Raw genomic sequence first — 27,377 nt, 5'->3', positions numbered from 1 at the left:
TGAAGTTTTAAAAAAAATTCATTATAATATTTTAATTGTTACATATAAATAAATATATTAACTTTTATTTTATTTGAAATTTTTCTTCTTAATAAAAAATAAAAATTCAACATATGTTTATCATTATTTTAATGTTAATTATATTCATTTGGTCAATTTCTTACTGTACTCATAGCTTAAATAAAGATTACATAAATGTAGTTGTCATATGTCTCTGAATAACATATGTGAATTTAAATTAAGCAAAATTATATGATCTTATAAAAAATTATATATTTGTAAGATCATGTTATTATTCAAGTGTTTATACTTGTTGAATGAGGAATCCTTTTAATGAATATAAAATTATTTTATTGTATCATTTTCTAATTATATATATATATATATAAGTTTTACTTAGTCAACCTTCATTAATAAGTCAATATTATTTTTACTGGTAGAATTTTCAAAACTTAGTTGTAGCATAAGAAAATTTTGTATTTAAAGTAATGAAAGTAATGAGTGATAAATTATAAAAAAAAAAAATTAGATGGAATAGTTATTTACAAAAATGTTACTTATAAAGTCATTTTTAGATTTAGAACTTAACTAATCAATTATAATTAGTTTTTTAATACAGATTTAAATTATTTAATTTAATTTCAAACATTTCAAATGCGCTGTTTATAGAATGCTATTTAAAAAATTTCAATGTTCCTATACCATTAAGCACCTATACAATTAAGCATCCATTTAGATAAAATTAATAATACTTTTTCAAATTATCTAAAATCTTTTGAATTAATTTTTTAGAAAAATGTTCACAGCCAAACATCTAATTCTATTTTTTTTATTTTGTATTTTAAAAATGCAAATGAACAATTGTTTCAGTATTACACAACTTTATAAAAATGCTTTATTACAGTGTTTGTCACAATTTTATTACAATTCAGTTTCCTTGAAATTATATTTATTATATAATTATAATAATATACAGTACTTTTAGATCATTGTCATTAAAGCATAGTATTATATTACAAAAATAAAAATTACCATCCACTTTATTATGTGTAATTGTTCTGTTCAGAAATGTTTTAAGAAGAAAAGTTTAACCGATTGAATTAAATCCAAATTTAATGATCATGTGGATAATAAGGCATTTCATTAATGCAAATATAATTTGTAAACTTGCTAAATGCTTTTAATATTCTGTTTATCCTTTTATAGTCAAAGATATAAAAATATAGAAAAATCAACTGAAGATGATAAATTAATATTTACTGTGAAATAAATTAATTTATTTCACAGTAAATATTAAATTATGATTCAAAATTTATTTATATAATTTAAAATCCATAGATAATGATTTTGAAAATAGACAAATAGCAAGTAAAATTCTAATAATCATAATAAGATCTAGCAAGATTATAATAGCAGTATTACTATGTATTAGACGTAATCATTTATGTTAATGTTATGATTTTGTGAATGATATGAATTGCCATCCGTATTGATTCTCATCCATCTTTCCTTGAAAATAAAAAAGTAATTTTCTTCCTCTTATGTTTTTCTTAAGAAAGAAAAAGCGGCATTCTTTCTTATTCCTTCTTTCCAGTGAGAATATAAAGTCTGTTATAGGAAAGAATGAAAGAAAGGGGGGAAAAAATTCTTGTCATATGAATGGGTAAAAATTTGATTAGCTATTCAAGAGAAATATTTTTTGTTTTGCTGGTAATTATTTAGATTATCTCATAACTTATATCAGCATAAGTTACATTGTGCTTGATTTTGCCTTGAAAAAACATTAAAATTTAAAGAATTAAATTAAATTTAAAATAAATTATTAAAAATAAATATTGCTTATTAATGGATTTTATCAAAAAGTATTATAAAAATTGGTTTTTTTTGTAATTTATTACATTTAAAACAAATAAGCCTTCAAACCAGCAGAATTTATTTAAAATCAAATATTTTTTTAAAACATTGTCCACTCAAGTATAATGTATTATATAAAAATGTATATTAAATAATTTTTCACAGTTTTAATGGTTTTATTATTAGATTAGAAATATATAGCTGGATAATATATTTAATGAAGAAAACATTTCTTCAATATTTATATTTGAATTTAATTATTAATGTGACTCATATAAAAAATAAATTGATTAATATTGCTGAAAAAGATGACAGCTTTATCATTATTTCAAAGTGCACACACACTTTTAAATACATTTTGATTGTAGCCAATTTATACACTAAAATTTAATAAGAGTATGACATAGATAAATTATAAGGATTCTTTCCAGTTCACAGAATACTTCAAGTAATAAAGATTTTCCATTCTTCAAACTTAAATGATATCTGTCAATGTCTGAAAGAAGACATTGAAATGATTGAAAGTTGACAAGTAGTCTGCCATAAAAATAATTGGAAATTCAGCTGAATTTATTGAAGGTTTGTCATTTTCAGCAATTTTTATAAAAAAAAAAAAAAAAAAAAATATAGCAAAACTGTAAAATAATTTCTTATCATAAATTTTATATATTTACAGTAATTTAATACATAATATAAATTATTTCATATATCTTTAATTACTGCTTATGGGTTTGGATGTTTAATTTAAAGCTTAAAAGTTGTTCCGGAAAATTATTGTATTGCAGAATTTTTTCTTGTTAGATCTAGTATAAATATATATATTTTTTTCCTTTTCACTGTGTGAATGTACAAAAAAAAAATGTATATAGTTATGGATAAAAGTAAATTGATTTTTTGATTGATGCAGAACATTTTAACCTGCTAAATTAATGATTACACTTGCTTCATTTCCATTTTAAATAATTTGCCAGTCTTTTCTGGAGCAGTTATTTCAAGAAAATCAAAAATTTCTTTTTTATCCTCCTGAAAATCAAGTCTCTCATTCTTAAAATAGTTATCTAATTTAGACGTTTAAAAATATTAATATAGAAATAATTAATGAAGGACTTATTTTTATTGATAATTGAGGATTAATATGTTATAACAATGTTTTCGAGAACTAAATCCTTATAAAAATTTTAAATAACATTGTTCTAATATTTATTTTCCTAAATGTTCTTTCTTATGAGAGTTGCCACAAAAATTTTTTAAATAATTTAATTTTATAATATATCATTTTCTCTTATAATTAGAAAATATATTTGATTCCACCTCTGATTTCTCAATAATAGAAACTGATTTATATAAGTAGATTACAAATCAAAAAATTAATATTTTCTATTAAATTTCAAATTTTTCTTTGTATTTTTAATATTTTCATAGTATTTATTTAGTGTTGAATTTAGATTAAATAATTGCAGTTTATGAATAATAATAATAATTTTGAATAAGCATCAATCTTTGTATTTTTAAGATTGATTTGTTTCAGTAATTAATATGTTAATAAAAATTATTCAAATTTTATTAATAAATGAATTTAACCCTTCTACAGTGGGTTAGTCAGATATGGAGCTACCACGATGTAGTGGAGAATAAACATGGGAAATTTTTTAAGGATTTTCCCGCGTGTTTTTCTCGTTTCCGTTTCAAAAAACAATTTTAAACAGTTATGTCTAGTAAAGAAAAATCTTTTTTATTATCATATAATTCCTTTTTTATGTGAATTTTTTTCACGGTAATTTTTGGCTAGCTTTTGGTGATATCCGCAAAATTTCTTTGTGTGTATAGCCATTCACCTCTGCCACGTGATTGCCCTTAACAGATATATCTGTTGATTACTGCAGAGTGGGTAACATAGTTAAATAGTAATAATTTTCATGTATAAAAAATGCATAATTATTCACTAGCTGATAATAGCAAGATCAAGTACATTATAAAGTTCATTTAGGTATCAAAAAATGATTCATTTAAAAAATATTAGATGATTCATAAAAATTTATATATAAATGTTTTAAGCTGAATTTTATCATTTATCACGCTAATGAATAATGAAAGCATGAAGTAAACAAAACACCTTGGTATTTCCAGCAAACAAGTAAAATTTAATAAAATAAAAACGTTTTCGACTATTTTTAATAGTCCTCTTCAGTTACTCTTTAAAATGAAAATGGAACAATTCTTTAAACAGAATTAGAACAAAAAATAGAATGCCAGCAATAACATCATTTAAATTTAAAAAATAAAATAAAAATAACATGAAATAAAAGTAACATAAAAATAGTACAAATTAAACAGTAAAATAAAACAAAGTATTAATATAATTAATTGTAGTAAAAAGATTTCCATGCACTAGATAGACTATCAGCATCTCTATGGTTGATGCAACCTTTGGTATTATGTGCCTTGTAAATCTCGAGTTTTTCAATGTATTTAATAAAATGTTTGTTAGTGGCAGTCTTAATTATGGAAGCTTTATCCCAATAAATATTGATATCTTGTTCTTTTGCAAAGGCTGCTAGTACAGTACTGTCCAAGTGTTTAGTAATTGAATATTTATGCTCCTGCAACCTCTGTTTTAAAGACCTCATGGTAGCACCAACATAAACTAACTCTGAATTAAAACGGTAGTCAGTTAATGGGATTGAATATACTCCTGATGTGTTGTTTCGATTTAGTTTCAACTTATCGTTCCGTAGAATTCTGTAAATCGTAGGATTACGTCGATAGATCATTTTAACATTGTTCTTGCGAGCTATTTTCTTAAAGATGGAATGTAGGAAAGGAATATAGTTGAGAACTACTTTTCGGTCTTGGCTGGTGGTAGTAGGATGTTTATTTGTTGGGTTACAAAATTTATCAATAAGAGCGTTAATCTCCCGTAAATGATATCCTTGTTGTACAGCTATTGTGCGTATGTAATTTAGCTCTCTATATGTGTCATAAATACTTGTACAGTGGGTATAGGCCCGTTTTATCCAAGATCTAAAGGCTGCATGTTTAAAGTTGCTGGGATCGAAAGAATTCTTTGGAATAATAATAGGAAGATAGCTAGGCTTTCGATAAATGTTCGTCCATATTTCACCAAATTTACAAGTGATGGATAGATCCAGGAAGTTTACATTCAGGTCACTTTTTTGTTCCAATGATAGCGTCAAACCATATGGGTTGTTATTCATTTTGTTAAGGAACTCGCTAGCGTTATTAATATTCCTCCAAATGATGAACACATCATCCACATATCTTGCATATAAAATTATGTCGTTGTTGAAGATAGGCAGTACTTTATTTTCTAAACGTCGTAATACTAGTTCACATAAAACTGGGGATATTGGGCTCCCCATTGGAACTCCTCGTTGTTGTAAATATGTGTTGCCTTCAAATGCAAAAAACGAAGTATAACAAATTAGGTGTGCGAGTTCTAATATGTGTTCATGAAATTTTGTAGCATTATTAACATTCGTAAAAAGGAAATCTCTTATCTCGCAAAAACAAGGTGGTAATTTTATAGATGGAAATAATGCTTTAAAATCCATTACGGTCATAAATTCATTGTCTTCTAGGCTAATATTTCTGAGCATATCCACCAGTTGAATAGAGTTATTAATAGTATACGGGTGATCTTGAAGTCGTGGCTGGATAAATCTAACCAGTTGTTTCTCAAGTTCAAACGTAGGGGAGCCACATTTTTCTATAACAGGTCGTATCTGACAGTTAGGTTTATGGGTTTTGCCAAAAGCGAAGATTCTCGGTGTTCTTGGTGCTTGTACGACAGAGTTATGCATGCATAACTTGCGAGCTAAGGGAGTTGAAACGAATTTTTTAACTCTCTGTTGTAGTGATTCTAAATATTTGTCAGGAGCACGTTGGCATTCGGTGTCCCTGATGTAATCCTGCAGTTTATGGTTGTAGGAATCTCTTTTAAGGAGCACTACTCCTTTGGAGTAGTGCTCCTTAAAAGAGATTCCTACAACCATAAACTGCAGGATTACATCAGGGACACCGAATGCCAACGTGCTCCTGACAAATATTTAGAATCACTACAACAGAGAGTTAAAAAATTCGTTTCAACTCCCTTAGCTCGCAAGTTATGCATGCATAACTCTGTCGTACAAGCACCAAGAACACCGAGAATCTTCGCTTTTGGCAAAACCCATAAACCTAACTGTCAGATACGACCTGTTATAGAAAAATGTGGCTCCCCTACGTTTGAACTTGAGAAACAACTGGTTAGATTTATCCAGCCACGACTTCAAGATCACCCGTATACTATTAATAACTCTATTCAACTGGTGGATATGCTCAGAAATATTAGCCTAGAAGACAATGAATTTATGACCGTAATGGATTTTAAAGCATTATTTCCATCTATAAAATTACCACCTTGTTTTTGCGAGATAAGAGATTTCCTTTTTACGAATGTTAATAATGCTACAAAATTTCATGAACACATATTAGAACTCGCACACCTAATTTGTTATACTTCGTTTTTTGCATTTGAAGGCAACACATATTTACAACAACGAGGAGTTCCAATGGGGAGCCCAATATCCCCAGTTTTATGTGAACTAGTATTACGACGTTTAGAAAATAAAGTACTGCCTATCTTCAACAACGACATAATTTTATATGCAAGATATGTGGATGATGTGTTCATCATTTGGAGGAATATTAATAACGCTAGCGAGTTCCTTAACAAAATGAATAACAACCCATATGGTTTGACGCTATCATTGGAACAAAAAAGTGACCTGAATGTAAACTTCCTGGATCTATCCATCACTTGTAAATTTGGTGAAATATGGACGAACATTTATCGAAAGCCTAGCTATCTTCCTATTATTATTCCAAAGAATTCTTTCGATCCCAGCAACTTTAAACATGCAGCCTTTAGATCTTGGATAAAACGGGCCTATACCCACTGTACAAGTATTTATGACACATATAGAGAGCTAAATTACATACGCACAATAGCTGTACAACAAGGATATCATTTACGGGAGATTAACGCTCTTATTGATAAATTTTGTAACCCAACAAATAAACATCCTACTACCACCAGCCAAGACCGAAAAGTAGTTCTCAACTATATTCCTTTCCTACATTCCATCTTTAAGAAAATAGCTCGCAAGAACAATGTTAAAATGATCTATCGACGTAATCCTACGATTTACAGAATTCTACGGAACGATAAGTTGAAACTAAATCGAAACAACACATCAGGAGTATATTCAATCCCATTAACTGACTACCGTTTTAATTCAGAGTTAGTTTATGTTGGTGCTACCATGAGGTCTTTAAAACAGAGGTTGCAGGAGCATAAATATTCAATTACTAAACACTTGGACAGTACTGTACTAGCAGCCTTTGCAAAAGAACAAGATATCAATATTTATTGGGATAAAGCTTCCATAATTAAGACTGCCACTAACAAACATTTTATTAAATACATTGAAAAACTCGAGATTTACAAGGCACATAATACCAAAGGTTGCATCAACCATAGAGATGCTGATAGTCTATCTAGTGCATGGAAATCTTTTTACTACAATTAATTATATTAATACTTTGTTTTATTTTACTGTTTAATTTGTACTATTTTTATGTTACTTTTATTTCATGTTATTTTTATTTTATTTTTTAAATTTAAATGATGTTATTGCTGGCATTCTATTTTTTGTTCTAATTCTGTTTAAAGAATTGTTCCATTTTCATTTTAAAGAGTAACTGAAGAGGACTATTAAAAATAGTCGAAAACGTTTTTATTTTATTAAATTTTACTTGTTTGCTGGAAATACCAAGGTGTTTTGTTTTCATTCTGTTTATATTCCAGTAAGTGATTTATTTTATGAAAGCATGAAGCAATTCTGTGTGTATTATGTGCTCTCAGTTTGTGAGCATATGTTATTTGTGAGAACCTCTCATAAATAGAAATCTTGTAAATGGGGATGAGCCATTAATACTATTATTTATTAAAATTTATAAGTCAATCCCACTTGCCCTATTCATGTTCTCCAAATAAGATTAAAGTGCTGCAAGCATCTATTTATCTATCAAACACTGATTCAAAATAAAATATTTTATTCACTGATATAAAAGGTGCTAATATGAAACGAGGAAAGCAAATATGAAAATTATAAGATATTTCTTAACCAACTATTGTTTTCTTATTAAGTACAGACAATAAGCAGAAAACAAGTAATATAGAGTGAAACGAAATTGTAATTACCAATAGAAGGATCTATAATGCCAAGATGAAGTTTACTAAATTTGATAACTGCAATGGAATGAATAGCCACTATACTTAGCAAATAAAGATGTAATGTTGCCTCTAGTAAAATTATTTTAAAAAATCTAAATAATGCATGTATATATAATATTACAAGTTGACTAAAGTGAAGGAATTGATGGATTCATAAAATAGATCTACAAACAGCTCAAATGTATTATTTTAATTAAATGAAGAATAATTCTTATAACATTATAAGTAGTAAATGTGTGAACATTTTTTCATTAAAATAATTTTCCAAAACTTAAAGTGAACATAATTAATAATGCTTTGATGTATAATTAGTTTTTTCTTCATTTTCTTTACAGGTTAAAGTTCTAATATTTTTAATTTTTAAATTTAAAGTTGCAAATATGCATAGACTTATGTGTAAATGTTGAAATATATTCATGTGTATATAAAAAGAACATTTCAACTAGTTTCATGTATTCAAAATGGAAATTTAAAAATTTGGATTTTATAATTCTTTTTCATAATTCAAATTTCATTTTCAATCTTCTGTTTCAGAAATATTTCTTACCAGATATAAATAAATATATTTTAACTTTGATATGTAAATTTGTATTTATTTATTTCTTTAAAGTAAAAAATTAGAGGTTATCATCACCATACTATTATCATATCCCTATTTATTAAAGTCAAAACTAAGAACAGTCTGAGTTTCTAAAGGTAAAATTGCATTGCAAATACTTACTAAAATTTATCACACAATTTAAAATATCCTTTTTAACATTCAATATTTGAATATTTTTTCTATCGTATTTTTAATGTTTTTATTTCTCACCAAATTAATATTTTTTAAAATTTTAATTTGCCAAACAATCTATCAGATTATCAGGCTATTTTAAAGCTAATACAATAATTAAATATTAATCTGATTAGTGATAGATGGTGGTTGTTTATATTTAAACTTGCTTATAAATTTTATTTTTTTATTAGTATGATTTTTTCCTACCATATATTTATTTATAATGTAGTAAAAGTATTCAGATAAATTTTAATTTTAAACTGAAAAAGTTCACTAAGAATTTTAAAGTTTCTATTTAAAAAATTCCTACAATACATTTTTCAAGAGAAACATTTTTTTAATGTTTTTTAAACAGGTGTTTTTATTGGTGATCAATGGACAAGTAGCCTAAAACAGAATGTTGGTGCAATTGAGTCTATATAGTTCATAAATAAAGATGATTGATTTTTTTATGAATTTTGTCTTAACTTTAATTAATTTTACATTAATTAAAGTTAAGACAAAATTCATAAAAAAATCAATCATCTTTATTTATGAACTATATAGACTCAATTGCACCAACATTCTGTTTTAGGCTACTTGTCCATTGATCACCAATAAAAACACCTGTTTAAAAAACATTAAAAAAATGTTTCTCTTGAATAATGTATTATAGGAATTTTTTAAACAAGAATGGAATCAAATGGACATCTACATTCATTCCTATATCCCAGAAGACAGAAACTCTTGATCAGTTAACTAATTAAAAAATGCTATTAATATGCAGTTCCAATTGCTTCCTACAGATTCTTCTTAATTTTTACTTATATATAAAAATCTTTGTAGAAAGTTTATTGAAGTTTTATATATTAAAATTAATATATATTATTAAAAAGAAATTGTTTTTATATTTGTATTTGGTCAAATTATCTTAATATTTTATCATAATTCGAGTTTGTTTTTAGAATTTTTCATTCTAATAACTATTCTGATATATAATTTAATAATTTCTTTTAATAATTCCTGAATTACAAATTCTTGTGTAATTCAGGAATTATTAAAACAAAAAAGAAAATTGACATCTAAAATATTAAGAGAAAGTGAGAGTTTTATTGTAATAAAACATTTTTTATGATCTCAATAAAAGTATATGACCACTTGATTGCAAATTATGGCACTACTGGGCTAATATAATTGATTGTATTGATTCTCTCTGTCCTGATTTTATTAATATAAAATTGTAATTCAGTTCATAATTGAGCTTTTCATTTTAAATCACTGGAATTTTAATATCACACATTTTTGTATTTTTTTAAATGTAAATTTTACTTTTAAACATTGGAACTATAAAATATTTATAAAACTAATTACTAAAGCTCTATTTACTATGATACAGTATATTATTTTATTTCAATCTATAATGTTATTGTTAATGTATAAAAATTATAGCAATATTTTTGAAAGAATGAATATACTTAAATATATATCCTTTCAAATTTATAGTCAAAAACTTGATTTACTTTTTGAGAAAAGATAATTTGCATTGTTTATTAATTTACTAGTGTTAATTAAATTCTTAACAAAATAATTGAATAAGAAATAATTTATTTAATTACTTAGAAATATTATTTGCATTAAAAACTATTCATATGTGTCTTGTCCATTGATAATTTTTTTTCTGTTGCATCTTTCATACATATTAATGTTCCATAATTTATAATACAGTGAAGTACCAGAATGTATTATTTGATAAAATTAAGCAAGCAATTAAAAATATTTTGTAAAAATTACAACAGTTTGTCTTGATGTTTGATGTTAATCAAACGATAAATAATCTCATGAAAAAATCTTATAAATTCTTTCACATGGAAGATTTATTTCTTTGAATAATCGTAAAGATATATATTTCATAATTATATCTTTTCCCAGGATTATTTACATATTAATAAGGTAATGATTATACAAAAAATTTTTGGGCCAATTCAATCCTTTTTCTATATTTCACCAGAGACCAACAATATAGAACATGAAGATAGAGCATAAATCTTCTTTAAAATGACTGACAAGATATCATTAAACACATGTACATGTAAAACACTCAACATTAACCTTTCTATGTAAGATCTGACATCAGTTACTTTAAACAGCACTAAAAAGTTTTCCAATATCAGCCAAGTCCTAGCTATATTTATAGAAGGAACAAAGTATAAAGTCCTCTGGTGGAAAATCGAGGTACTCAACAATTTTTGCATAATTATATCTTTTCCCAAGATTATTTACATATTAATACTCCACCACTGATATTGAAAAACTTTTTAGTGCTTGTTAAAGTAACTGACATTGGATTCTATGAAGAAAGATCAGCGTCAAGTGTTTCACATGTATGTGTTTAACGATATCTTGTCAGTCATTTTAAAGAAGATTTATGTTTTATCTTCATGTTGTATATTGTCAGTCTCTGGTGAAATATAGAAAAAGGATGAATTGACTCAAAAATTTTTTGTATGTGATCATTACAGTATTAATAAGATATATGTTCTGTCTATTGTAAGACTAACCATAAGAAAATTGTTTAGTTATTGTGATATCATTACAGCTGCAATTTTTAATTATTGTTTTAATTTAAGAAATCACATGCCTTTTGGTCCAAACTGGAAGTTCATACATACTTAATTGGGGCATCTGGCTTCTAAGCTTTCCATATTTGGCCTTAATTTTCTTCTAACTCACTCTGTTCTCAAGATTAAGAAAGAACAGGTGGCAGATAGACAACAGTGGGAATCCGTAAGTCTACATTTTAAAAATTACAGCTCAATTATAAGCTTGAGAGGGAGGAATGACTAAAAATCTATTATAATGTCATATGTATTTTATTGGAAAGAATTTTAAAATATATTAAGATATCAATCCAAGATAAATTGAGCTCTTGAAATGTAGCATATTTTTCTTACAGTAGTTATGCTGTATTTTTTTGCTGCTATTACATCATTTGGTTTTTTGTACAAAAATGACTTACGAAACTAAGTTAAATTTATTAAAACCTGGGTTTTTTTTATTTAAGTAAATATTAACATTTCGGAAAAATATACTTTATGAATTTAGCATTAATTATTTGACATCACAAGGTTAACTAGATATGAAGTTTTAAAGACCTCAAAAATTTATTTGTGATTAAACATTTTTCAAGACAGTTTATCTCATTTTTGAATCACCATTAATACAATTCAAATAAAGAGCAGTCATTAAATCAATTTAATTTGATGAAATCATATGATAATTCTGCAGAATTAAACATATTTTATTGCCACAATAATTCTCTCTACATATGTCTATGATTATCCTTGATATATCAGGATATTTCATAAAAAATTTATGGGATAGTTGTTATAAAATTTTAATTTTTAATTCCTGATATTGTATCCTGTCAATTAATTAGACAGGAAAACCTTACACATGTTTCAACTTGGTTCAAAAATGTTCTGGAATATTCTCTTTTATAATTTTATCAGTATGTGTATATTTACCAAAAGGGCTGAATTCATTAGGCAAGTAACACCTGATTGTATAAACTCTAACATATAAAGTGTATATTCATTTGTTAAACAGAGAAATCAAAATTTAAATAGGTAAATGTTTTGGCATTAGATGTGATTCAAAGCAGTATTGTTTAGTATTGTGCCTCAGATACTTGTTTTAATGATGAGTAAATAGCAAAATAAAAACTTCATGAAGTCTAAATATTTTAATATTTCTGCTCATTTTCAAAATCATATTATAGAAAGCACTGTAATAGTTTTATACCACTTTACACACCAATTTGTAATTTTGAGGACAATGAATATTTATTCTAATCTGTTTAATACTGAAATTGAGTTATTTAAAACTTAAGAACTAAGTACGTTGTTTACGTAAATTAGAACTGCTTTCAATAAGAAAATAAAGTGAAACCTTTCTTCTGAATATTAGAAGAAAAATTGAAAATTATTATGAAATAACTACAATTCATTATAATAATAAAACTTTCAGTAACAAAGTTTTAAAGAAAAAAATTCTAGTTTTTCAGGTGATCAGGAATGATAAATAAATTGCTGGAGTGTTAAATAGCAATATATACTCCAATCTTATTTTAATTAATATTTAATAATGGCAGGGAAATTTATTTTGATTTTACTAATAGGAAGCTTTCTAAAGTGATTGATGAACAGATTTTCTTAACACCTTTGTTAAATGTTAAGAAAATCTTGGATAAAATTGGTATGAGACAAGAAGAAAACTGCTTTATGACTGACAAAAAAAATATGGATTTCTCAGGAGAATTGTGAAACTGTGATGATAAATGAGGATGAGGAAGCATCACTGTCTGTTTCATGGAAATGGATTATGAAAAGAAAATTGTTGGTAATAGGAAGAAAAGCAACAAGTCTTATCTAGATAGATTGTTTATAGTTGAGAGTAGTAGTTGTATAACAATATTTGAATATTTAAATTATGAATATTTTAAGTTGTTATCTGAAAATGAATGGGTATTCAAAAATACTTGAGATGTGTCAAATTATTTTTATTAATTTTATTAGTTTTATTAAACTTCTAATTAATTGAGTGTAAAGATTCATAATTACATCTAACGTTATACTTTTCCTATCTTTTTAATAGAATTTTAATTTTGAAGAATCATAAAGACAAAGTAAATATTGTAGTAACTAAATTGATTAGAATGTTTGGCTTGCTTCCAAAGAATATATGTTATATCTCATCTAGGACCAAAATACACTTTTCTGTCTCATCTGCTTTCTTTATATATGTTACATTTTATTATTTTGAGAATTACTTCTTAATAATAAAAATATATTATTAATAAATAAGCCTTTCTGTAATTTTTTTTATATGTTCTCAAATTTTTGACATTCTTTAAAGTATAATTCTTAAAATTAGCTTCTTGGAATAGTTTTGAAATAAGTTTATTTGTTAAATAAACTTATTCAAAACTATTTCAAAACTACAAATATTCAAATTAGTTGTAAAAACAAACTTGAATAAAATTGAATATATGCTTGAAATATTGTTTGTGAAACATGAAACACAAATGCTTTTTTAAATAAAAACAATGGAATATATAATGACTGTTTAATAAATTTATGATTATTTTTATAATGATAGTATGAAAATAAAATTATAAATTAATAATTAAAATTCATTCATTTGTTTGTTTTTCTTTACTTAAATTAAAATGATGCAATAGTTGCCTTAAGCCATTTTTGATGTTATCAGCTATTGTATGTATAGTACTTGTATTTATTATTATTTCATATAAATGAATATTTCTTAATTTACTAAAAATTATACATGTATCTACACTATGAATTATTATTCTAAACAGGAAAAATCTGACAGAAGTTTCTTAGAAATGAGGATAAAACTTCTGGTACATGTCAATTCACGTTTTTCTTTGTATTTATAATTTAGTATCTCTGTTTAAATTAATATAATCAAGGTAATGTATATAATAATATTTGCCATTGAATGAAAAGCATTAAATGACAGAAAATCTCCATGAATAATTTTTATTCTGTTTGTGATAACATTTTTAGACAATATGAAAATAATAGTTCCAAAGGACAATAAATTCAACCTATAATTTTTCACATAATTGATGGAATAATAATTATTTATTCTATTTGTTTGATCTTTGGCTACAGAATTTTATATCAAAGTTTGTATTATATTTAAATGTCAGTTCTAAAGATAAGAACTTTGTGTACTGACTAAGAATTTTTTTAATATTTATACATAGCAATATTTCTCACATATGAAGTATTTTGAGACATAGTAATAATATATTATTTTTTAATAATAAAAATAGGAATTACTAATTGTTAATAAATAAAATTGGAGAAAAAAATTAAATTTAAAAAAAAAAACATATTTTCTGACTGGTTCTATGTAGTTCTCAGGAACCAAAATTATGTTCCTCAATAATATACTAAATAATCTGTCATAAACTATTAAAATATATGTATTTATTTATTTATTACTTTCTTTATTGAATAATATTTTACATAGTAAGGTTTATACTTTAATTTTTTTAATAAATAATAAACTATAGTAATATTTGAATATAAGTAATAAAATTATTTGATATTTATAGTACAATCAAATTATTAATGTAGTTTCTACTGAAATGCTTAATTTTTGTTTGAAATAGGTTTTCAAAATGTAGTTTAGGTAATTGGAAAATTAATTTATTACAAAATAATTACTTTTTGAACTTTTATTCTAGAAATAATTATGTAATTGTTAAAAATATATATATAAATAACCAGAAGTTCTATTAGCTTTCCAAAACCAATTTTTATATGTATTGAAGCTGTTCGGTTGCCTTGATCTAGTAGTATTAATTGGTATCATTTTGAATAAATAACAAGTTTTACCCATTTTTCCAAGTTTAAAAATTTAAATTTTGATTTCAAATATCAAATTATTAATTTATTACATCATATAATATTTTATTAAGCATATAAATTTATAAAACAGGTATTTTATTGAGAAATTTTAAATTGAATGCATTAAGCAATTAATAATTATTATTGTTTTATACATATATAGAAAATACTACAAGATATCCCACATAAAACTGACACCCACTCACTGATTGAATAAAACTAGATCACCTTAAACAACAAAGTATTAGTTACGCAAGTTTCTATAATGTTTTATTAATAAAATAAAGTTTACAGAGAAGATTTTTTGCAATATGATGATTAGGGTAGATGTACCAGTTTTGGCCAGTGTACCAGTTCTGGCCAGAAAACAAATTTAACTTAAAAATATAATCACCACATATTCAGATCTGTCCAATGAAACAAACTTTTATTGTTAACTGTTCACACAGTTAACAATAAAAGTTTGTTTCATTTGTGATTATATTTTTAAGTTAAATTTGTTTTCTGGCCAGAACTGGTACTACACTGGCCAAAACTGGTACATCTACCCTACAATAATTTAATAAATTGGTGAATAAAACTAGTTTTATATGGGAAACCCTATGTAACTACATGCATCTTACTTCAATGATTGGACATCAGTTTTTATTAAAGCTAGATTTACATCAAAAAACATAAGTTGTAAAAACTAAAATATTTTAATAAATTTGATTAGATGTTTTATTTAAAAATTTAAGTAACAATTTTTCTTTAAAGAATATAATAATATATTTTTTGATTAATTTTTAAATGTTATTAATAGGGAAATTTAACTTTTGGGAAAACAGAAGCATACATTAAATTAGAACAATTAGGAGAAGGATCATATGCTACAGTTTACAAAGGATATAGCAAGTAAGAGATATTTCTAAATTTTTATGTTGTTTAATCTTTAATAATATAGATGAATGAAATAGTGCAAGTTATTTTCTGTGGAAAGATGCATTAAAATATCTTATTTTTATTTTCTTGAACATGCTTTGATTGTCCATTTTCAAATGTTTGGATTATATAATTCCAGTTTACAATAGCCTCCTCATGCTAATCTGAAAGAGAATACATCAATATGACACAGCATTTTGTATAAGAAAACCTGCATTACTATGATCTAATGTCTATGCCTTTGTGTTAAACATGGATCTGCTCTTATCATAGTCTTGACAGTTCATACAATCTTTCTGTTACTACTATTGAGGGATGCCTACTTTTGGCATTGCCCTTTGATAGACATTCATTCGTAACAACTCACGAAACCATCAAATTACTTGCATATGATACTAAGCAGAATTTAAAAAACTGTCTTGAAATGGTGGAATAATTAGACCTCATTTAAACATGATCATTAAAAGCATTGCCTGAAATGCTTTGGAGTCAGCTATATTAGAAATTATTGATATGTTGTACCAAATATATTTTCTGTTTTTCCAGAATGAAAGGATTTTGCAAGAGCAACTTGATTTATCAGCTCATCTACTGTACAAGAATTAATCTATTAAATGCAGCAAACTTCAGTGCTGTATGTTACAATATATACTTTTCTTATATCTGGAAACTTTCAGTATAGCCATCATACTCATAAATTTATGACTTAAATATATATAATGAAGTTTGGATAAAAGTTTAAATTTAAATTATGATTAAAATTTTATTGTTATTTTCTGTTTTTATTCAATTAAAATTTCTGTATAGATTCTAAAAAATGTATATTTAAAATATATCTAAATACTAAAATATTGTAAAGATTAATTACAAAATTTATATTTCAGTCTTATGAACAAAATAGTTGCATTAAAAGAAATCCGATTACAGCCTGAAGAAGGTACTCCATTCACAGCAATTAGAGAAGGTAAGGTTTTCTCTAATAATAAAGAAATATATAATAAATAGTACTGGTTTAATTTATGTGAATATAAATAGACTTACATAAAGGAACAAAATTGAGAGGATACCATACATATGACTGAAAGAAAAGTATTACAATTAAAATGTTTTTCTAGCATTTGTATTGTTTAATGAAAATTTCCCAATTGTTATTCAAGAAACATTTTAAAAAAAATTTTATTATTTATTCAATACTAATAAAAAAAAAATCCACCAACAAGTTGTTGCATAGCTTTCCCAGCAGAAAGTTGAAATTGTGTGGGGTGCCATGTTAAGGTATTTTATTTAAAAATTTATATTATTAATTGTTATAAAATGGCAAAAAGCTTAATTTTTAGGGTAGAGATGAGTTTTATAAAAAACTGTAAATGATAATAATGAATGAAGTCTTTATTAAGTCCAACTCACTTGAAATATGACACAGGACCCCCTCCTCTATCCCACCACTTCTTAACTTTTAACCATCAAAATTTAATAGCATTAATTCCCCTAATACCCGAACTACCCTGCAAAATTTCAGAAATTTTAACTATAAGCACAGGAATTATTAAGTTTCAAAGTGGATGCCTTCCCACATATAAACAAACACCTGAACATGGAGAAAAAAACTTTAACTTTTTTGCATTTCTTGATGTTTCATGGTCCCTCTGAATCCAAAAATGTAAGAATCTTTCAGGGTTATTTTTAACCAATCACCATACTTTCCCTGTTATATATAACAGCCAAGAAAGTAATATTAAATCAACAGAATGCTTTTGTAAAAATAAAAATTATTTTGACTTTATTTATCTTCATTGTTCAAACAAGCCAAAAGTTCAGTGGCATGCAGCTTTATGGGGCCCAGGAAAATTTGAATTAGGGTCTCCCATGTACAGTGTTGACTACAGACATTTTTTCAAGAGAATTTTTTGAGGGAAATATTTTCTTATTAAGTATTGATGTGGAACCTCCTGTTGGTGGGGGTCCAGATAATTGCCCTTTATGACCATAGGATAACATGCCACTGCAAAAATTAAAACTTAGATGGCTAATCAATGTAAGAACAGAAGAGAGGAAGTCATTTTGACATGATTATATATAGGTAATAACCTCTTCATCTAATACCTATTGTTAGGAGAGACAGCCACAATGCTAAACCTTGCAATATTGTCTTGACAATCAAGCACATTTTAACTGACTGTTCAACTTTTAACAATATCCTTTTATAGCATTTTAACTACATCAAGACCCTTCTTCAGAAAGATTTTAGAGGTGTCTTTTTTCATTTTTAGATATGATTGGGTGGTTTATGCAACTTTAATGTATTATATATGTATATATCTTTGTTGAGGTTTTTTGCCTAGCTTTTTACACTTATCCTATATTTTTGTTATATTACTGTTTATCCTATTCTTTGGTTTTTATACATATTGTATATTTTTTAATCATTTATTATTTTGGTTATACATCATCTAACATTAGGTTGATACAGTTCAGCCAGGAGACCTTTGTGCCAAAAATCTAACTAACCGACCAATCTGCACTGTTCATTGTATTTCAGCATTTATGTTATGTTGTTTTCTTTACAGTTATGAAATGTCAAGTTCTGTTATTAAATTTATATTAATTTTATTTCTGTAGTGTTTTCCAGATGTGCTGGATGTTGAATGTGTATCATTTTGCCACTGTAGCTAGCAATAAAACTGGCAGCAGTAAGCAATAAAATAGAATAGAATAAAAACTGAAAATTCAAACATCAACTTGTGGCTATTTTTTAATCTCAAATTTCTTGCAAAAGTGTTGGAAATTTCAAACATTATTCAAATATTCAAACATAACATAGATTATAACAGTTCAAATGTTCTTAAAATTTTCTAATAAGTTATATGTGTGTTTCATGTTTCTACTATATTCTATCTCTATGTATATTATGTTCTACTTTGTAATGAATATAGAACTGTTTTCCTTCATATATGTAGAATAAATGAACTGGAAAAATTCATATATTAAAATATTTTTATTTCTTATTATTAAATAAAGGCTTGTTTATTTCTAATGGAAATTTGTTAAATAATTAAATTCTATGAAGAATACATTTTTCTTTAATTAAAAAAAAAAAGCTGAAAATTGAAAAATGAATTTAAAACATCATTTTTGATTTTGTTTAAAAAAAATTAAATCCAAAATTAGACTTTTTAAAAACCAAAGCATTATTTTTATATGCTTTTTTTTTAAATTTATTCTCAGTTAAATTGAGAATTATATAAACTCAGATTCTTACAAAATACTATACTATATTTATTCTAATGAACAGCATGCTGTCTTAAGTTTCTCATCTTGCAATTGTATTGTTTATTAGAGTGCGCTTACTATTAGAGGGCAATTTTTATTTTCTGTTTTTTTGGGAATTAGGTGCAGATATATAAGAGCAGCTATTAATAGAATAAGTCTTGTAACTTTTTAACTTAACTATTACTTGAAAAACAACATATCATTCAATGCACTTGCACATCATTTCAACATACAGTGTCAGAGTAACAACACTGAATGGAATGTGCAATTTCAATTTTTACTTTAAATAAGTCTTATCTTTCTGCACTTACTATTAGAGGATGTTGTCTATAACTTTTTTTTATCTTGTAGGTGGCTGTTTATTAGAATAAATGATATTTGTGTATTTTACAATAATAGCTAGTCTATTCAGGATTTTGATGGTCAGCTCAGCTCTCAGCTAGCATCCAGAATCATAGCTCAGCTCCAGTCCTATTCTAAGTTTTTCGTAACTTGAAGTAGTCTTTGCTTTTATCACTTTGAATTTGAATTTGTACTTTACTAAAAATGATTATTTGTATTATTTTAAAATGTTACATTTTATTACTTTTAATAATTCTCTTAATCAAAAAATGTTTATAGTTTAATTGCTTAATGCCCAAGTATTTTTTTAATTTGAATTCTTTCATTTTAGTAAGAGAGAGAATCTGAATATAAATATTTGAAAAATATCTGAAAATATATCCAACATACTGTGTATTCATTACATAATAGCAGATAAACAGTGTGCATTACAGATGCAGTTTAATTCAAAAATGGGCTCTGCTGCAACACTCTCCAGTTCAGCTCAGTTCAGTATTTTCAAATAGCTGAGCTTTGCTGAACTCTAATCATATCATTGTTGATTTTTAATCACAAATTTGGTTTATGAACAAGAGAGAACCATAATTTAGCATTAATAAAGCAAAAATAATGAAGAATGTCCTTAAATGAAATTACTTCAAGGTTTTCTTTTTTTTTTTTATTTGTTTTGCTTTCTGCTTTTCTTTTTTCATTGTTTGTTCTTGTTCTTTGCTTTTTCTTCAAGTTTCGATTCAACCTGTTTTTATGATTCCAAAACTTATTAATCATATTATCAATTATGTCATGTAGATAAGAGTTTAATGTTAATTTCATTCAAATTTGGATTATATGAGAATTGATCATTTTCAATTTAAACAGAAGTAGCAAACTATAGCAATATAAAAGTAGCTTTATGTAGCCAAATTTATTTTGTAGGTAAGTAAATCAAATAAGACCATAATCTATTTCTAGAAATGGGAATAAGTAATTTAATGGGGAAATATATTGTTATAGTTTTTATTTTTGATAATAAAACTATGCATTTGTTTATAATACTAGTAATGTTATATAAAATACTATGATAACAATGGATAAACAACTGAGAAAACATAAAATATTACATGGTAAAAATTAACAAAAAATTAAATTTTATATTATCTAATTAAGATTCCCAGTGAAGAGGAATAAGTAATTTTTACTTCTTGATTAATTACAATTACACTACAAAAATTATTTTAACGTACAATGTAGACTTTTTGAAACTTACTTTCTTTTCTCGTTCTCTTTAGTTCATTTTAAAACTCTTCCCTCTCTCTTTCTCTTGCTCTTTCTTTCTTTTTTCTATTTTTATTTCTTTCTGGTTATATGTTAGTGTCATTAGATATCTGATTGATTGATGAGTTAAACCTCAAGATTACTTTTTACTACATGTTATTTATTCAGACCTTCTTTAATGTTATAAGAAAGGAAATATCTTTCCTCTCTTCTTAAACTATTATATTCATTCTTTTGTTTTAAAATTGGGAAAAATTAAAAGAATATGTTTCCATTTTAAAAGAAACTAGTAAACAACTATCAAACAACTATAATTAGTATGAAATAGTTGATTGATTACTATTTCTATGACCTCCCAATATCTTGAAGAAAGCTATTTTTCTCCCTTGCAGTCAAACTGTAAACCGATCTCTTAGAATAACAAACATCTGACGATTGTGATAAAGGATAAAACTCCATTATTAACTTTTAGATAACAGAGTTTCTTTTGTGAAATTATAAATTGGATCTTCTTTTTTTCTTTTTAAACTAAAAATAACTGTTATTGATCTGTAATCTGAAGTAACAGATATCACAAACTCTGAAAAATATTAGAAATATGAGCTTTTTTAAAATTTTCTACATTATTTGTTTAAATTTAATAAATAAATAATAATAATCTTAAATAGATGAATGGATCAAAAAAACTGTTTTTCTTTTTTGGTATTTTTGTAACCCTTAACTGCTATTGTCTGGTCTCATAAGCTGCATTGTTGTAGTATTCTTCGACAATATGAAGTTAAAGCTTTTTTATGTACGTACTTTTAAGTTAGTGGATGCTGTACAGTTTAATAGTGTGCTTGCTGTTTCTGGACCAGTAGTTTTCATTTTTGCAAATTTAAAATTTAGGTAACATTTTTTCTCATGTCTTAAGTGGCTTCTTTTCCTGAAATTTTTAAATCAGGAAAAGAAGCCAGTTTAATTTACTTTGATGCAGAATAAAAGTTTGTGTGGAATCACAAAATATTTATAACAATAATGTATTTCTTTTATATTATTAAAACTTATTACTTTACAAATGTTCACTCCTTAGATTATCTTTTAATTTTTGAAATAAGTGTTAAACTTGACTTTTTATCTAGAATTATAATTAGATTACTTTTGTTGCAAGCATAGGATATTCATAAAAGATAGCTTAAAACATTGAAATATTTAAAAAATAAACAAAGAAATTATATGTTGCACAACTGTGTAAATGTAACAGATATATAGCACAATGGTGGTTAAGGATTAACATTATTTAAATGTTGTTTATTTTTAAAGGAAAATATATCTTAAAAAATAGAATATTTGTAATTAACATTATTTTATTAAATAATAATAATGATGATATAGTAATCTTGTCATTTAATTATCATCATTATTATTATTCAAATCTTATCATTAATATTTTGCTGTTAGTGCTATCAATGGGTGATTAGCCTTTATCATCATTCTTACAATTAATTTATTAATAAGTGACATAAATAGTAATTGTAAGGATGATGATATCCTTAGGACAATATGTTTCATATGACTCAGAAAGACATTTGTTTCAATCTGCTTCTCTGTACTAGAATTAAAATATTTATTTTGATCATTTGACATTGTTAGATAATAGAGCAAAACCTGCCTACAATGTAATGCAGTGGAACCAGCCAAAATTTTTTGTTTTGATAGATTTTTTTTATAAATGTTATATTTTTACTAAAGGTGAAAAAAATTAAAAATTAAAACACTTACATTGGAAGAGAAACAAATAGAGAGAAACAATTCTAATTGTTTCTCTTCCAATTTCTCTAAACATTTGTAACTCATATTTAGAATTGTTTCTTTTCCAATGTAAGTTTTTATGTTACAAAAATACATAGGCTGTTTTTTTTCCAAGCTCCAATAGTCCATAAAAAAACAAGTGTAAATAACAAAATGAATTTATTACCAAAAGTTAGGTACAAACATAGTTACTTTTCAACATAATCACTGTGAAGATTGAGACATTTGTCATATCTGTGGACGAGCTTTTCCATCCCCTTGTCATAGAATGTTGCTGCCAGTGTCTTAAGATGGCCTTAACGTTGTTTTAAAGATCATCATTAATCTCGAACCTCTGCCTTACTAGCCACTTTTTCTTTTCAGGAAAGACGTGGAACTCACTCTGTGCTAAATCAGAACTATATGCTGGGTGTTTAAAGGTGGTGAACACTTCCACTTCTTTCCTGAACTGAAAACGTGGCTAGCAGGGCAGAGGTTTGAGACCAATGATGATCTTTAAAACAATGTTGTTAAGGGCATCTCAATTCACTGGTGGTAACATTCTATGATAAGGGGATGGAAAAGCTCGTCCACAGATATGACAAATGCCTCAATCTTCACGGTGATTATATCAAAAAGTAACCATGCTTGTGCCTAACTTTTGGTAATAAATTCATTTTGTTATTTACATTTGTCTTTGTTTTATGGACCATCGGAGCTTGAAAAATAACATTCCTTGTATGTTGAAAACACTAAGTATGTATCTCGTATCCAGTATTGATTATATATTTTAATAATACATCTGTGTAAAAACTCAATATCATTGAATGTATTCTAATTATTCTATTCCTGAAAATGTAGCATTTTTTAGGCTACATTCAATTCATTAACTATTGTCAAGGTAGACTATCATAGAACTTTTCAATTTTTCTTTAAAAATTGCTTTTTTCTATAAATAATAATAATAAATAATCTAATTACTCTTGAAATTAATTTTTGTTATATCTCATATCCATAATGAATTTTGATTATTCCTAAAAATTTTAGAACTAGTTGCTTTTTTCTCTAGCTGATATGGAGAAAGATGGAAAATGTTTATTCCTAAAATGTTTTACATTAATTGCACGATAACATATATTTACAAAAATGAGACACAACAAATTAATTTTTAGTAACTACATTTTTAGATTTTTAGTGTATAATATTTTCTCTCCAAAAAAAATACTGTTTTTTTAAATATTCATTATGCCTGGAGAACAAATTGACTTTTCTAATTACAGAAAATTAGAGAGAAACAGCAGTATTATATTGTTACAGCTACCTTTTCAGACAATTAAAGTAAAAGCTTTTCAAAGCAAAATATGAAGATAGATGTAATTCTTGTCACAGAGAAATAATCATGTCCCATGCCTACAAGTTAGCTGCTGTTATGCTGAAACATTTCACTTTACTCAGGTTATATTATGCAATTGATTTGTTAAAAAGCTTTCATTTTGTATTAGACAGATTTCCAGCTTATAATAGTATGTTACATAGTAAATTGTTCTGTTTTGAGATTTTTTGATTAGGCAGGATTTAATTTTGTAGAGATTCATTTTAGACAAATTTTATTGTAATAAATAAGAGAAGTATTAACAAATTTAAAATACAAATAAAATTTAAAACTAGTAAACTTAATGTCAAAACTGTAGGGTTCAATATTATCATGAAATAAATGAACCCTTTGACCAAACTTTACAACAGGGTTAATAGGATAAACAACAAATAAAAAGAGAAAACAATGGTTAGAGAAAAAAAATTTATGCACATGTGAGAATAATGAAAATCAATGGATTATTTCATAAAACAAATGTTATAATAATAATAATTGAAAAACAACAGGTTATCAATAACAAAATGCGACAATAACAACAAAAAGGACACACACACACACACACACACACCAAAGCAATACTTTCAATCTAATACAATCCAACAATTCTTCAATGATCCTTCTAATAGCAGGCATAAAGTTGTGAAGTTAATATTACATGAAACAAACCTGTTGACTAAACTTTACTGCAAGGGGTAAAGGGGTTATGTGATAGTACTAAAATTTACAAAATTAATGATCATTACAATATACTTTATAAAAATGAAATCATTGATATCAGGTTTTGATTCATCTTTGTTTTTTTTTTCTTTTAGAAAAAGATGAATGAAAAAATTTAAAATAATAAGATGAACAAAAATCATTTTGATTCCTAATTTCTTAGATTTTAATCATGAAAAATAATTTTTATATTTGTGGATTACATGTTCAAATTATTAATCATATTATATAATAATTTAATTTTTATCTCTAATATATGTAAATATATAAATAGTAATTGTTTCTGTTTAGCTTCACTGTTGAGAGGATTGAAACATGCCAACATCATCACTTTACATGACATAATTCATACTAGAGAAACATTAACTTTTGTATTTGAATTTGTGGTAAGTTTTTATTGACTTTTAACAATAAGATATAAAACAGAAAAGTTATGATTTATAAGTATGATAATTTGCTATAATTTATTATTAATGCTTTATTAAAAAATAACTGAGTTCTATTATGTTTAATTAATATTTTACTCTTATTAAAAATGTAAATGCTTGCTTATTAATCTTTTTTAACTTTATTATACATATTTTGTTAAAATAATACAATACCAGTAATTTTTTTAAGTTGATAAATAAGAAAAATATAATCTATTTAATTAGAGTAAATACTCTAGATAAAATCGATTTTATTTTATCATTAACTAATTGTAGTTGTTACATACAAAAAGAAACAGTAAAAAACAAATTTAGTAATGCAATATATTTATTTCTGGATACATTTATTTATTGGATATTTTTAGCAATTTTATTCACTTACACAATAATAATCTTGTAAGTTGAAACACTTTATACAACTAAAAATGTGTAAGAAAATTATTATTAAACAATAACTTGATTTCCATACACATTGTTTTAATGATATTTGAATAATAATTTACTACTACTTGGGTCTTTAAAGTATGGTACAGTTTTAATTCTCAAATATTTTCTGTTGTCCTTAACAACCTTCTTTAGGACAGAAAGAAACACATTTCAATTTAAAAGCAAGAACAAAAGCTGAAATTATTTTTAAAGTTTAATTAGTTTTTAAATTGAAACTTATTTTTTTCTGTCCTAAAAAAGATTAAGCATATTTTGACTAATTTTGAATATAAAGAGTTAAAATGATGAGTAAAAATATTTGAGAATTAAAATTGTACAGCATTTTAAAGGTCTGAGTAATAGTATTACAAGTTCAATTTTCAGAGAAGTTAAATAATAATTTATATTTTATAAATATTTCTTTTCTATTTGATTAAACTTCAGTTCTCTCTGATGAAAATTTCATGTTGTAATTTTTATATTAAAAGAAACTTTATTAAATATGAAATAGTTGTCTATTATAATTTTATTTAATTTAACAAGTTTTTTTTTTTTAATATTATAAACTTCTTAAAATTTATAAATTTCTGCATGAGAATACTTTATTTTATAAATATTTTTAACATAAAACTTGTTCAAAATTAAAATATAATTTATTCTGTGAGATAACATAACCATTTAATTAGAATACTCCCCAATACATAATGTTAGTAAATATTTAATAATTTTCTAAATTTGTTACTAAATAAACTTTTGCAAATTAGGTAAAACTGAAATAAATATTATTTTCATCTAATGTGTTTGAAAATAAATATAAATTTTTAAGCAGTTGTGAGCTTTAAAATAACAATATTTTAGGTCTTCATCTAATTTCAATACAGTAGAGTGTCGTTTATCTGAACGCCGATTAACCAAAATGTCGGTTAACCGAAAGCTTTCCAGTCGGACTGTGTCATGCTGAATCGAACGTTTTTGATACTAGATTAACTTCTAAAGTATCATTTTTTTTGTTTTATATTTTTCAATATATTTATTTTATTTGTACAAAATAAAGAAATAATTTTTAATGATACAATAGCCTCAATTATTATTATAAAAATTTTTGTTAGGCTTAAAATTGACAAAAATTTAACGTGAAGCAATGGAGAAGAATTTCAACATGGAAATAAGTTAATATATTTTTTTGTACCCTAATTGGTTATCCAAACAAGTACAAACGGAGTTATGAGTATATTTATATTAATGTTTCTTTTTTTACGAAAACTGTAAAAGACTGTTTTTTGATTATTTTGTTTTGATTGTTTTTATGTAATTTGTAATAATATAACTACCCTCTTGTAACAGGCATATACCTATTATAAATAAAGCTTATTTATTATTAATAAGAAATTAAATGAAAGCAATTGTTAAGTTTAATTATCTGAATTCCCTTCTGATAATTCATATTATCAATGTTTTACGTCAAATTATTCACTGTTTGATATTTAAACAATTTATAATTTCATTTATTTTTAATTATTTGAAGTAG

The 27,377-nt window shown here is 25.1% G+C and overlaps 1 protein-coding gene across 5 annotated transcripts in view; it reads left to right on the top strand.

The window, feature by feature from the left end:
• Window positions 1-27,377, top strand: part of Eip63E (cyclin dependent kinase Eip63E) — an 89,841-nt gene that overhangs the window by 12,618 nt on the left and 49,846 nt on the right. For all 5 annotated transcript variants that reach the window (XM_067264169.1, XM_067264170.1, XM_067264168.1 and 2 more), the window contains 3 exons: window positions 16,149-16,240; window positions 17,152-17,231; window positions 25,287-25,381. In XM_067264169.1, the coding sequence (XP_067120270.1) occupies window positions 16,149-16,240; window positions 17,152-17,231; window positions 25,287-25,381 (267 nt within the window). The remainder of the gene's footprint in view (window positions 1-16,148; window positions 16,241-17,151; window positions 17,232-25,286; window positions 25,382-27,377) is intronic.

Source organism: Centruroides vittatus, unplaced genomic scaffold (genome assembly GCF_030686945.1).
Source record: "Centruroides vittatus isolate TY-2023 unplaced genomic scaffold, ASM3068694v2 contig_1824, whole genome shotgun sequence".
Classification (NCBI taxonomy): Eukaryota; Metazoa; Arthropoda; class Arachnida; order Scorpiones; family Buthidae; genus Centruroides; species Centruroides vittatus.
The sequence above is the reverse complement of the archived record's forward strand: the minus strand, read 5'-3'. Positions and strand labels throughout refer to the sequence as shown.